A 13,769-nucleotide genomic window follows, 5' to 3' on the forward strand; every position below is an offset into this window, starting at 1 on the left:
TGAGGTTGTCCTATCTAGTGGGTTACTCCTCCCTCTACGATGTTAACTAAAGGGCAGGGCGCAGCTCTGCTGGTTGGTCACACGGGGCTCCTACAATAACTCTCACTTCTATTATTTTCATTGCAGATGCGGAAGCCATGGAGCTGAACTGCAGTGAAGTACCTCTTTATGTAAGTGCCTGAGCATTGGGCTGCAGGTCTAAGTGGCCCTTTCTTGAACTTGAAACCCCTTGTGACTGAAGTGGGAAGAAATGTTCTGTTGGCTATTGAGTTGGGGCTTTTAAAAAAACAACACACAACATTACTGTCTAGTTCAAGCCTTTGCATGGAGCCTTTTAAAACTGGTTGGCTCCTGGTTCCAAAGTCTGGGTTTTAATTATATTTTCCTGAGTAACTTTTAACTGTATAACTTCTGGAAGGCAACTCTGCTCACCACTATAACCACCAATGCTTAACTGTATAACTTTTGGACTCAGAAATACTGATTTCATCTATGTGAATGATTTTTGAACACATTATTTTATGATATCCTGATAATAGCCAAGAATGTTTTCTGTGTGTATCTTTTTTGGGGAGAAGGTTCAGTGACAATTGAGTCAGGTAAAATCCTGAAGTAGGAATTCAAAGGGAAAAGTGCTGGGACATACATAGAGTAGGTGGGGGATTGGGTGACAGAGCTGCCCGGTGAGATTCCTAGTCAGATGTACCTTCTGGGCTGAGAGAGGATTCCAATCTTGAGAACAGTTACTGAGTGTAACAGAAGTGAGCCAGTTGTCTCCCCACATAGAAAATGGCAGATGATTTTCTCTTCCTTCCTTATTTTAGGCAAAACCTCTTTCCTTGGAACCTATGTTTGGTGGCAGGTGGGCATGGATGTGTGTATGGGAATTAGGGTTTCAAGTGGCCTTTGAATCATCATCAACTCAAGAAATACACCAAGAGTACTAGATCTAGAATAAGGACATGACCTCAATTCAGATGTATCCCGAATAGAACAGAATATCAAGGACTTGGAACAAATTTAGTCAGAATCTTAAATCAATTAAAATATATTCATTCGTTTCCCCTTAACATACTTCACTACCCAGGTGGCCCTCCCTCTCTCCCTTCCACCTCTTCCCTTGCTGTCACCTCCCTCCCCCTTACACATACCCCACTCTGTTCTCTGGAGAAAGACAAAATGATAAAATAAATGGATTTCAGAATAATGAAAAAGTTGCCTTCTGTGTTACTCAGGGGTCTGGAGTATTCTCTCTCGATTGTGATTTGCAGGTTATAAAATGTATTATAGATAGTTAGACTTGGCCCAGCCATAATTAACGATTTAAAAAAAAAAGACTGGTCCAAGGCTAAATTTAGAGTACTCCCAAGTCTTTTTTTTTTTTGTACCTTTCTCCTCCTTAGCTTTGTTCATTCCACTCTGCTCTCCTACGTCAAACCAAACAGATCTACAAGTCTAATGAGGATACAAAACCTCGTAGTTTTTCTTTTTTTTTTTAATTGAAGTATAGTTGATTTATAATGTTGGGTTGGTTTCTGGTGTACAGCAAAGTGATTCAGTTATACATATGTATATATTTTTTTCTTTTTCATAGTCTTTTCCACTATGGTTTATTACAGGATATTGAATATAGTTCCCTGAGCTATACAGTAGGACCTCGTTGTTTATCTATTTTATATATAGTAGTTTGTATTTTCTAATCCCAAACTCCTAATTTATCCCTTCCCCACCCCCTTTCCCCTTTCATAACCATAAGTTTGTTTTCTGTCTGTGAGTCGGTTTCTGTTTCGTAAATAAGTTCATTTGTGTCATATTTTAGATTCCATATATAGGTGATATCATGTGGTATTTGTCTTTCTGTTTCTGACTTACTTCACTTGGTATGATAATCTCTAGGTCCATTCATGTTGCTTCAAATGGTATTATTTCATTCTTTTTTATGGCTGAGTAGTGTTCCATTGTATATACATATGACATTTTCTTTATCCATTCATCTGTCAGTGAACATTTAGGTTGCTTCCATGTCCTGGCTATCGTAAATAGTGCTGCTGTGAACGTTGGGGTGCATGTATCTTTTCAAATTATAGTTTTCTTCAGATATATGCCCAGGAGTGGGATTCCTGGATCATATGGCAACTCTATTTTTATTTTTTTAAGGAACCTCCGTACTGTTTTCCCTAGTGGCTGCACCAGTTTACATCCTCACCGACAGTGTAGGAGGGTTCCCTTTTCTCCACACCCTCTTCAGCGTTTGTTGTTTATAGACTTTTTAATGATGGCCATTCTGACCAGTGTGAGGTGATACCTCATTGCAGTTTTGATTTGCATGTCTCTAATCATTAGTGATGTTGAGCATCTTTTCATGTGCCTACTGGCCATCTGTATGTCATCTTTGGAGAAATGTCTATTTACGTCTTCTGCCCATTTTTTGATTGGGTTGTGTGTTTTTTTGTTATTGAGTTGTATGAGCTGTTGGGATATTTTGGAAATTAAGGCCTTGTCAGTCACATCATTTGCAAATATTTTCTCCCAGTCCATAGGTTGTCTTTTCATTTTATTTATGGTTTTCTTTGCTGTGCAAAAGCTTATAAATTTGATTAGATCTCATTTGTTTATTTTTGGTTTTATTTCTGTTGCCTTGAGACTGACCTAAGAAAACACTGGTACGATTTATGTCAGAGAATGTTTTGCTTATATTGTCTTCTAGGAGTTTTACAGTGTCATGTCTTATATTTAAGTCTTTAAGCCATTTTGAATTTATTTTTGTGTAGGGTGTGAGGGAGTGTTCTAACTTCATTGATTTACATGCAGGTGTCCAGCTTTCCCAACACCACTAGCTGAAGAGACTCTCTTTTTCCTACTGTATATTCTTGCCTCCTTTGTTGAAGATTAATTGACCATAGGTGTGTGGGTTTATTTCTGGGCTCTCTATTCTGTTCCACTGCTCCATATGTCTTTTATTGTGCCAGTACCACACTGTTTTGATTACTGTAGCTTCGTAGTATTGTCTGAAGTCTGGGAGGGTTATGCCTGCAGCTTTCAAAACCTTGTAGTTGATCAACATCCTGGTACAGCTATTTTAACTCAGACCTACCAGATTATGACCAGGCTAAGGAAGAGTCAATACACATTGCTTAACGAGAGAAGAGACTTAAATAGACCAAAGGAGAGCAAAAATTTTTTCTCTAATTATCAAATAATATATACTAATTAGAATAAAATGAAAAATACAGAAAGTGTTAAGAAAATAAGTCGCTCATAATCTCATCCTCTATAGATAATTTAAAACATTATTTCACCAGTTTTAAGGTACAGTTTTCTCATTTTACATCTCTGAAATTGAGATGCTGTTACTTCACTGTGTATCCTGGCAGATGTCGTGATGGAGCTGTCATTACCTATGCGTGTGTGACCTTGGTCACAATGGTTCATGTTGTTGTCATTTCAGATTACTTATGTGCCTTGCTGGAACTATATGAATTAATTGCTTTCAAAATGATTTCACCGTGATTTGGCATTAAAAAGGCAAAGTTACTGTGTATATAGAAAGACATGGAAAGGGCAACATGATAATGTAGTAAAGTCTCTATAAATAAATTTAGATGAGCTCTTTTAATAAGCATAAAATCTCACATTATATCATACTTTGCAGTTTTTTCTCTTAGTGGAATATAAAATGCATATCATAACTGGTATCTCAGATGAAATACATTATATATTTAACATAATTGACTCATTATATATACATATATGTGTTGTAATCTGCTTTTTTCACTTGATGTTTTATGTCAATATTTTTATGAATTGACCTAAGCCAATGTGACCATTTGACCTCATGTAGGAAGAGGTCAGTGGGGAAGTATAATGAAAACAAGTCTTAAATTTCATCAAATAAGTAACACATAAACAAAGCAGACACAAACTAGACTCTGACTTGTTTTTATATCTTGCGGCAGACCCCCTCTGTGACCGTCTGTCTTCAGAGGTTTCATAAATATTCACTTCTAGTTTCTCCTAGTTTACTGCAATCTGGTTTATAAACCCTTAACATTTTATTCATATTTATTGTATTTCATATATACTTATCTAAAAATATATGCAAAAATCAAAACCATCTTTAATCCTGTTATTCAAATGATCACTGTTGACATTTTTGGTGTATTTTCTTCCAGAGTTTTATCTATATTTGCGTAGAATTTTATTGAAGGTTCTCTTGGCATTTATTTACATGATGTGTTTTCTCATTTGACTGATACATTGGATCTCTTAATTTTGATGCTTTCATGTACTTTTAGCAATTCTATCTAGCTGTCATGACTAGTTCTTTTGGAAAAACAAGATAACTCTGGTAAGTGTGATTAAGAGAGAACCCAAACAGAACTAGAAATTATGAAGATTCCATAACATATTGAGATGATATCTTAATTATAAAATAATACTAAGCATAATTGTATGCTTATGCACTGGCAAAATCTTTTAAGGAAGGTTTTTTAAAAAAAATTAATTAATTAATTTATTTATTTATTTTTGGCTGCATTGAGTCTTCGGTGCTGCACACTGGCTTTCTCTAGTTGCGGTGAGCGGGGGCTACTCTTTGTTGTGGTGTGAGGGCTTCTCATTGCGGTGGCTTCTCCTGTTGTGGAGCACAGGCTCTAGGCATGTGGGCTTCAGTAGTTGTGGCGCGCAGGCTCAGTAGTTGTGGCGCACGGGCTTAGTTGCTCCACGGCATGTGGGATCTTCCTGGACCAGGGCTTGAACCCGTGTCCCCTGCACTGGCAGGTGGATTCTGAACCACTGTGCCACCAGGAAAGTCCCAAGACAGGCTTTAAAAATATAAATTACAAGGTTTATCTCAAGAAGAATTAAATCACATAGTGGGGCAATAATCATGGAGAAAAAAATTGATAGTAATTATTCCCCAACTTCTACCTATCCTTCACAAAAGGATACTTCATTCAAGTGGGTCCTGTGATATTTTTGTTCCTTTGATTGATTGATTGATTTTTGGCTGTGCTGGGTCTTCGGTTCGTGCGAGGGCTTTCTCCAGTTGCGGCAAGTGGGGGCCACTCTTCATCACGGTGCGGGGACCGCTCTTCATCGCGGTGCGCGGGACTTTCACTATCGTGGCCCCTCCCGTTGCGGGGCACAGGCTCCAGACGCGCAGGCTCAGTAGCCGTGGCTCACGGGCCCAGCCGCTCCGTGGCATGTGGTATCTTCCCAGACCAGGGCTCGAACCCGTGTCCCCTGCATTAGCAGGCAGATTCTCAACCACTGCGCCACCAGGGAAGCCCCTGTTCCTTTGATTATAACCTGTTTTGATTAATCTCTTATAACATTTTTTAGTTAAAATGTTTTTCTGTCTTTACTTTTGGGTCACTATAGAGAATCCTTCCTACAGATGATAGATTCTTTATACCTTTAGAAAAATCTATGGATGTGTCCATCGACAGATGAATGGATAAAGAAGATGTGGCACATATATACAATGGAATATTACTCAGCCATAAAAAGAAACGAAATTGAGTTATTTGTAGTGAGGTGGATGGACCTAGAGTCTGTCATACAAGGTGAAGTAAGTCAGAAAGAGAAAAACAAATACCGTATGTTAACACATATATATGGAACCTAAAAAAAAAAAAAAGGTTCTGAAGAACCTAGGGGCAGGACAGGAATAAAGACGCATACATAGAGAATGGACTTGAGGACACGGGGAGTGGGAAGGGTAAGCTGGGATGAAGTGAGAGAGTGGCATGGACATATATACACTACCAAATGTAAAATAGATAGCTAGTGGGAAGCAGCCGCAAAGCACAGAGAGATCAGCTCAGTGCTTTGTGACCACCTAGAGGGGTGGGATAGCGAGGGTGGGAGGGAGACGCAAGAGGGAGGCGATATGGGGATATATGTATATGTATAGCTGATTCACTTTGTTATAAAACAGAAACTAACACACCATTGTAAAGCAATTATACTCCAAAAAAGATGTAAAAAAAAAAAAAATCTATCGATGTAAGTCTTTGTTTCTCCCCCTCATACCTTTTGTTTGGATCCATGAAAACTTCCAACTTCTTTTTTAAAGTTTTATCCTTTTGTCTTTCACTATTGTTTTCCCCTTCTAGAATAGCTGATATTCTAGGGTTAGACTGTTCTAGCCATTTTTTTTTTCTTTTTAGTCTGAATTCTGGTAGTATGTTTTCTTTTCTACGTAAGTTTTCTGTACTGTTATTTCCTGCTTGCCAGAACAGTTTTAGACCATTACTTTGTTTTTAGTTTCTGTGTAGTATTTTCAAATCTTGGCCTGTTTCTTCTTATGCCCACATAGTTTTACTGTGAGCACAAAGCAAGAACTTAATTTTTTTTCCCCTCTATCTCCCAGGAATCTGTTTCAGAGGGAGGGAGGCAGTCTCTGATTCTGTGTGCTTTAAATTTTTTTGACTTTTTTGGGGCAAACTTTTTTCTCCTTTTTTTGGGGGGGGGGGTGGGCAAACATTTCTGTTTGCTTATCTTTAGGAAGGAGACAATCTTAGTATTGGGAATGCAGAAATATTCCCGAGCTCAGCCGCAGACTTATGCTAATTTTTAAAATGAGCCATGGAGGTCCACTGAGTTGCTATTGCAGGAAAAGAGAAACACTGTACTATAATAAGATTAGAGAAGAAGCAGGAGTTGGCAAGACTGGTAGCGAAGAGTTTATAATATTGATTTGCAAACCTTAGGGATATAAGCATTACAAATCCAATTTCCAGCCTCTGAGCAGCTTCCTGCATCTGTACTTTAAGGGGCACTAAAGGAAGCAGCTCTGGAAGGCCAGGCTGTTTGTTCCCAGTAGAAAAGGTAGCAGAGGCATGCCATCTGGTTTGAAGTCTAGGCTTAATTTTCAGATAGAATGGTAACATGGTTTTAGGAGGAGATGTTTTAAGCTAGCAAAGAGTTGTAGTGAAGAAGCTAATGAGAAATGTGAAAGCCTGGAAAAATGTAAATTAGAATTATTATAACTGATCTAAGATACTTGTATTCTAGCTTAACACTCTTTAATGGACATCACTTGGGAACTTAAATCCTATATTTGAAATCATAAAGTTATTTTTTTATTTTAGGTTGTTTTTAGTCTTATTTTATTTTCTAGTCTGTATATAAAGAGAGGAAATGATGCAAGTATAGCTTGAAAAGAGATTTTGCTTACTGAGTATCTGATTGAATTTTGAAAGAGAAAGCGATTGTAAGCCAAATTGTATGTTTTTGCTGAATTTTTTTTTAAATTGAAGTATAGTTGATTTACAATATTGTGTTAGTTTCAGGTGTGCAGCATAGTGATTCAGTGTTTTTTTTGTTTTTGTTTCTTTTACAGATTATATTCCATTGGAGGTTATTTTTGATTACTTTTTAAATTGAGTTTTCTCTAAGTTTTTGTGGATTAAGGAAGGTTATAAAACACATGTTGTACTTATGTACTTCATCCAAGAACTTCCTTTTCCACATTAATTATATTTTTATTTTTATATAAAGTGTACTTAGCATTCATCTTTCCAAAAATATCAGTTCAGTGCTGTGAACAAAACAGAAGAGCTTTTCCTTGAGAAATTGTTGTTTCCAAAGATTCTTTTTTCCTCAATAAAATAGCTTTATTTTAAATGATTATTTAAATCATACTTGCTCATTATAAAAAAAAAAAATAAGAAATTACCAAGAAGAAATTACCAAGGAGAAAGATCACTTTAAATTCCACCTTTGGGAGAATTTTCATTAGTGTTTTGATGACAATCCTTTCAGGAATTTGTTTTTGCATATCTATACACACACCCACACCCACACCGCCCCCCCCTCCATCCATAAAAGGAATCATAGAGAAAAGCTGTTTATGTTATCTTGCATAGATCCCCATTATTCTCTCCCCCCATCTTATATCTCTACTTCTGTCCCACAGGTAACTCTTGCTGAAACCTATTGCAGTCACTCTCGGCAGCATTAGCATCCTTGGGAAACTTGTTGCAAATAGAAATTCTCACACCTCACCCTAGACCTACTGAATCAGACACTCTGGGCATGGGGCCCAGATATCTGTGTTTTAACAAAACCTTCAGGTGATTCTGATGTGTGCTAATGTTTGAGAATCATTGACTTAGTGTATATATTTCTACATTTTTCTGTGCTCATACAACCCTACACGTACATATATATAGATACAAGCTTTAATAAAACCATTTAAAAAATCTGGATCAGGGAATTCCCTGGTGGTCCAGTGGTTAGGACTCTGCACTTCTAATGCAGGGACCATGGGTTCAATCCCTGGTCGGGGAACTAAGATCCTGCAAGCTGCATGGTGCAGCCAAAAAAAAAAAAAAAAATCTGGATCATATTATATAAACTTCTGTATCTTTGCCAACTCAGCATTACTTTGTGGAAATTCCTGCAAGTCGTCAGGTGTAGCTCTAATTCATTCTATTTAATAAATGGGTGTGGATCAAGACACTTCTCTGTGGATGGGTGTTCACTAGACATCCTTGTCCATATGTCCTTATTTATCAATACTTTCATCTTTATGGGATAGATTCCCAGGAGTGGAATTGCTGGATGCAGGATATACATACTTCAAATTTTAATGATTTCTTTGCAAATGAGGTATTAAGAGTTCACATTTTATTCAGCAACTTTCAGATATATTTAATATCTAGTTCTTTAGCCCTAACAACTGTGATAATTATGAATTGGGAGTTATAAACTCACTTTTACTGTGCAAAGGTAGCATGTTAAATTTTGTGTTAAATTTTATAAAAGTTCAAAAAATTCCCTTGTTTTAATCTTTTTTTTTTTTTTTGCCATGGTGCTTCATTTCTGCTGTTTCTCGGATTCTGGCTAATATGAGCATCTAATCCATGGAGACTTCTACAACATCTGCAAAGGGTGTGTCTGTGGAACTTTGCGTGTGGGCTCTTGCTCTCTTCTACCCTTTAGATGTGTTAATCGTAGCAGTTGATTGAGAAGAGTAATCATTTCTTTCTCCTGAGGCTGCAGATTGTATAACGGTTTGGACGATGGAGTTTTAGCTTCAGTAGCTTATTGCCAGCTGGATCTAAATGGCTTCCCTTTTCCCTTAGCATTTTGTGTTTGTTATTCTTTTATTCTGAGTCACAGTATCCTGCTGAGTTTGGTCCCAAGTATATTGGTTGCTGTTGGGCTTATTGTAAGTAATTGAAGGGGTAATCTGATGTTTGCTGATCATTTCACGTAGTTGAGCTAAACCTCCTTCTTTCAACCACTTCTATTTCTGGGGCTTGGTACACTCTCCTAGGCCCCAACCTTCTGGAGGGGGGACCCTAGGACAGGACCGAGCGAGGCAGTTTCCTATTGAGGCTGCAAGTGACTTGGTTGCTTTGTTCTGCACTCACCTGGCGGACGCCTCCTTCCCGCAGATTCCTTCTGGCTTCTGGTTCCTGTTGAAGGAAATCCTGTCCTCCAGATGCTGCCCCCTTCTCTGCTTGTGGCTCTGTGTCCCCTCATGGGCCGCCTGTGATCAGCCTGTCTTGACCATCAACTTGGAATCTTAGTATGTGAAGGCACCTTAGAGGCCTTCGCCTGGCCACCCGCACTTTGTAGATGAGGAAATTCAGGTTCCGAGAGGGAGAGTCACTTATTTGACTAGTTAACTCAGCTGGTTTGACACTCAGGATTTGTAAGTGGTGTATTGAAAGCCATAACATTTTTTTGCTCAGAAAGTTTGTTAGTGGCAGATCCACGATAAGCCTGGGATTTTCCCACCTTCACCGGCTAATCAAAATGACCTTCTCCATTGTATTGCTTCTGCCACTTCATTTCTCCATTGGCCAGGTACCCATTTTGTCCTTTGCCACCCTGCAGTCTTCCTTTGAGATTTACAACGTGAAGAATGGTGCTACTTCTTGGACCTTCAATTAAAATATCTCCCTTTTCGTACACTTTTTTGTCCTGCTGGAGGATGCTGCTTGTAACTAAGTCTAGGCAACCCTGACCCTCTAAAGCTCATTTGCTCACAAAAGCTGGGCCTGGTAACTGATGGTCATTTGTGCCATCAAGCTCTCAAGCTCAACTTAATATAAATTTCACTAGTTCGGGCGTCAGGGCACAGGCGAGGGTCTCTTTTAGCACATGTCAATACAGCTAATTCTGGCTTTGAGAATGGAATCAGGAGGGGCTTTTGCCTGAGATGAACTTCTGGATCACACGTTTACTTTGTGCAAATTTGTTTTTAGGAAATTATACTAACGTTACCTGTGTTTTGACTTAAACATGGCAGCATGAGCATCTCAACTAATTTCTACCTGTTGGGTGGCGTCCTCCATCATTGTCTGAGCTGGGCTGGCTGAAGTCAGCTCTCCTTGGTGGTTCTTACTTTCTACCAGCTTAGCTTGACCTTTTCCTGGCTGGTCTTTCTCTGCCTGGTCCTGCTTTTACCTTTTGGTCTTTTCTCTTGTTTTCCTTAAGGAGGGGGCAAACCAATTCCAAAGCAGCATGTTGTTCTAGCCACAGAGCAGGAGAACCGTGGTAGCTACCCTGCCTGGCCAGCAGCCACAAGATGTCAGTTCTTGTGAAATCTTGAGCTCCTTAGCTGCTACAAGAGATTGCTTGATGGTTCTGGCAGGTAGGGAGGGGAAAAACCACTCCTTAGACTCTAGCAAAACCTTTGACTTAGAGACTTTACATAAATCCTCCCTTAGCTTCGTCCCTGTCCAGATTCTTAAAGAAACACTACTCTTTCCTCTCAGCACAGTGGCACTTTATGATGCCCTCTTCTGTTGTCACCGTGAGATGACAGACTTCTGTGAAAAGGCCTGAAGGTAAAATGTACAACTGCAGGAAACTGCTGGAAGAATTAGCCCCAGCACTCAGCATATTTGAAGGAATGTCTTTGCTGGTGTGGGCTGGGGGCTGTGGGTACCTAAGTACCAAGTGTTCTTAAAGTCTGATTGTCTCACTTCCCATATTTCAGTGGCAGCCCTCACAATTTTGGGTAATGTGCAGTCTTGTATTTCTTTAACATAGAACTCGCAGGAATTAACATTTTTGTTCTATTTGATTTTTTTAAAAGATGTATTACCATCTTAAGCAAGAATTTTAGGCATGACGGGTGTGGGTCAGATTTTTCTTTGGGAGAACTCTCAGTAGAAGAAATAAGATGTGAAGCAGTAAAAATGTTTTATTTTCACATTCTGGAAAGGCAGCTCTTGTAGAAGGTGTGATATATAGTGATTCTACGTTATCAACAATTCCTCCCCCTCACCCCTGAGGGCGTGTGCTCTTTGGTTTGAATACTGTTGTCCCAAACTCCTGCCTCTTTTTCCTCTCCATAACTTGATGTAGTTTGGCTTTAACCTTGTTTGTTTGTTTGTTTTAATGAAACTAGACTCACGAAGGGCACTAATTTGGCTCTTGCTTAATCTAAGGTTTTTTCTTAAGTCCCCATGTAGTGCAGTGCACTCCTCGAGTCACTAAGGATGAAGTGAAGAGGGAAACAGAAAAGGTCCTAGGACCTCACTCTGCCAGAGTCCACTTCAGAGTTGGAGAGACAGACAATGAGTAGGTAAACAAAGACATAAGAATTTCAGCTAGTAGTGTGTGTTAGGACAGTACAGCAGTATGATATGGTAGAGAATGGTGTGTGTGTGAGAGATTTGATAGTTTAGGAACCAGAATCCCCTGAGAGCCTTCTAGGAGAAGGATCGGAAAGCACAAAGGCCCCGAAGTAGGAATGAACCTCATGTATCCGAGGGACAGCAAAAGGCCAATGTGGCCGGCGCATCCTGAGTGAAGGAGAGGAGACAGGTCAGAGAGGTGGGTGAGGTCATTCACGGAGAGCTTTGTGGCCAAGGTGATGAAATGAGAAGTTGGTGTGGGAGTCTCGGTGGGGAAGTTGCCTGATCTGATTTATACTTTAAAAATGTATTCTCAGTGTCCTCAAACTCTGCTGGTCCTCTTTCAAGTTGTGCTCTTTCTTTGTCTATTGCACTTTCTTCTCATCTGCTTACGTGGGCATTCCCCGGGCCCACTCCTTTCTCCTCTCTTTCTAGGCAACTTCTCTCTCCTTGTTTCTTCAACCACAGCTCCTCCGCGAAGACTCCCACACGCGGGCCCTCCTCCTGACCTCTGCGCCTCCTGCGTCTTCTGTTTCCAGCTGGCCCGTTTGCTCTTTCCACTCAGTTATCCAGCCTTGGCTTCAAATCCAGACTGTTATGTTTAAAAAAACTTTTTCAAGTTCTCCTCTAAACCAACCCCCTTTCTAACTTCCTGATTTCTGTTACCATACCCCCATTCTCCCAGGCACCGTGGCTTGAAATCGGAGTTTTCCTTATTCCTCTGTTACTGTCTTCTGCACTTGATCAGTCATCAAGACGTGTTGATGGTCACGACTGTCTCTTTTCTCTCCTCTGCTGTGATTCTAATTCATCTTCGGATTGCTGCCTTTAGCCTCTTCAGAGATGCCTGTTTCTCAACTTTGAACACTTTCCTCTCCCCCTCAGATATGGCTTATCACCTTGCATTTGTCTCTTGCTTTGTAGCCATATCCTCTCTCTGTTCTAATGAGACAAGTCCCCTCTCTATCTTGGTGGGATTTCTTCATTCTCTTATTTGCAGAACGTTGCCCAGGCTGCTCCAGTTCCCTAACCAGGAATAGCCTCAGGTAGGGATGGGATACAGTGTTGGAATAGCCTCAGGCAGGGATGGGATACAGTGTTGGAATAGCCTCAGGTAGGGATGGGATACAGTGTTGTATGTAGGTTACAACACTAGAAAGCTGTACATTAGGTATCTTTTTGGCAATATTCTAAGGCTTGGTTTTACTTTATGGGTTAAGCTACCTTTTTGGAAGCTGTTCCTTTTCTTTGTTTTCTTTTCTCATCTTTTATTTTTTTGAATTTCTGAATTTTATTTAATTTATTTTTTATACAGCAGTTTCTTATTAGTTATCTGTTTTATACATATTAGTGTATACATGTCAATCCCAATCTCCCAATTCATCCCACCATCTCCACCCACCACCCCGCCGCTTTCCCCCCTTGGTGTCCATACGTTTGTTCTCTACATCTTTGTCTCATTTCTGCCCTGCAAACAGGTTCATCTGTACCATTTTTCTAGGTTCCACATATATGTGTTAATATATGATATTTGTTTTTCTCTTTCTGACTTATTTCACTCTGTATGACAGTCTCTAGATCCATCCATGACTCTACAAATGACCCAGTTTTGTTCCTTTTTATGGCTGAGTAATATTCCATTGTATGTATGTACCACATCTTCTTTATCCATTTGTCTGTCGATGGGCATTTAGGTTGCTTCCATGTCCTGGCTATTGTAAATAGTGCTGCAATGAACATTGGGGTGCATGGGCCTTTTTGAATTATGGTTTTCTCTGGATATATGCCCAGTAGTGGGATTGCTGGATCATATGGTAATTCTATTTTTAGTTTTATTAAGGAACCTCCATACTGTTCCCCATAGTGGCTGTATCAATTTACATTCCCACCAACAGTGCAAGAGGGTTCCCTTTTCTCCACACCCTCTCCAGCATTTGTTGTTTGTAGATTTTCTGATGATGCCCATTCTAACTGGTGTGAGGTGATACCTCATTGTAGTTTTGATTTGCATTTCTCTAATAATTAGTGATGTTGAGCAGCTTTTCATGTGCTTCTTGGCCATCTGTATGTCTTCTTTGGAGAAATGTCTATTTAGGTCTTCTGCCCATTTTTGGATTGGGTTGTTTGTTTTTGTAATATTGAACTGCATGAGCTGTTTATATA

General features: G+C 39.5%; 1 protein-coding gene and 1 long non-coding RNA gene across 14 annotated transcripts in view; one reads left to right on the forward strand and one right to left on the reverse strand.

The window, feature by feature from the left end:
• ARHGEF28 (Rho guanine nucleotide exchange factor 28) overlaps window positions 1-13,769 on the forward strand; it is a 313,009-nt gene that overhangs the window by 56,080 nt on the left and 243,160 nt on the right. For 6 of the 13 annotated variants that reach the window (XM_082374849.1, XM_082374859.1, XM_082374848.1 and 3 more), the window contains one exon: window positions 127-170. The exons of the other annotated variants lie outside the window; for them this stretch is intronic. In XM_082374849.1, the coding sequence (XP_082230975.1) occupies window positions 138-170 (33 nt within the window). In that variant the 5' untranslated portion in view covers window positions 127-137. Of the gene's footprint in view, window positions 1-126; window positions 171-13,769 lie in introns of those variants that run through there. 13 annotated transcript variants of the gene reach the window in all.
• LOC309622636 overlaps window positions 4,986-13,769 on the reverse strand; it is a 205,353-nt gene continuing 196,569 nt past the window's right edge. Inside the window, exon 2 of the long non-coding RNA XR_014241051.1 lies at window positions 4,986-5,297. This is a non-coding gene — a long non-coding RNA (uncharacterized lncRNA). The remainder of the gene's footprint in view (window positions 5,298-13,769) is intronic.

The sequence above is a fragment of the Balaenoptera borealis genome, assembly GCF_965194805.1.
Source record: "Balaenoptera borealis genome assembly, chromosome: 2".
NCBI lineage: Eukaryota > Metazoa > Chordata > Mammalia > Artiodactyla > Balaenopteridae > Balaenoptera > Balaenoptera borealis.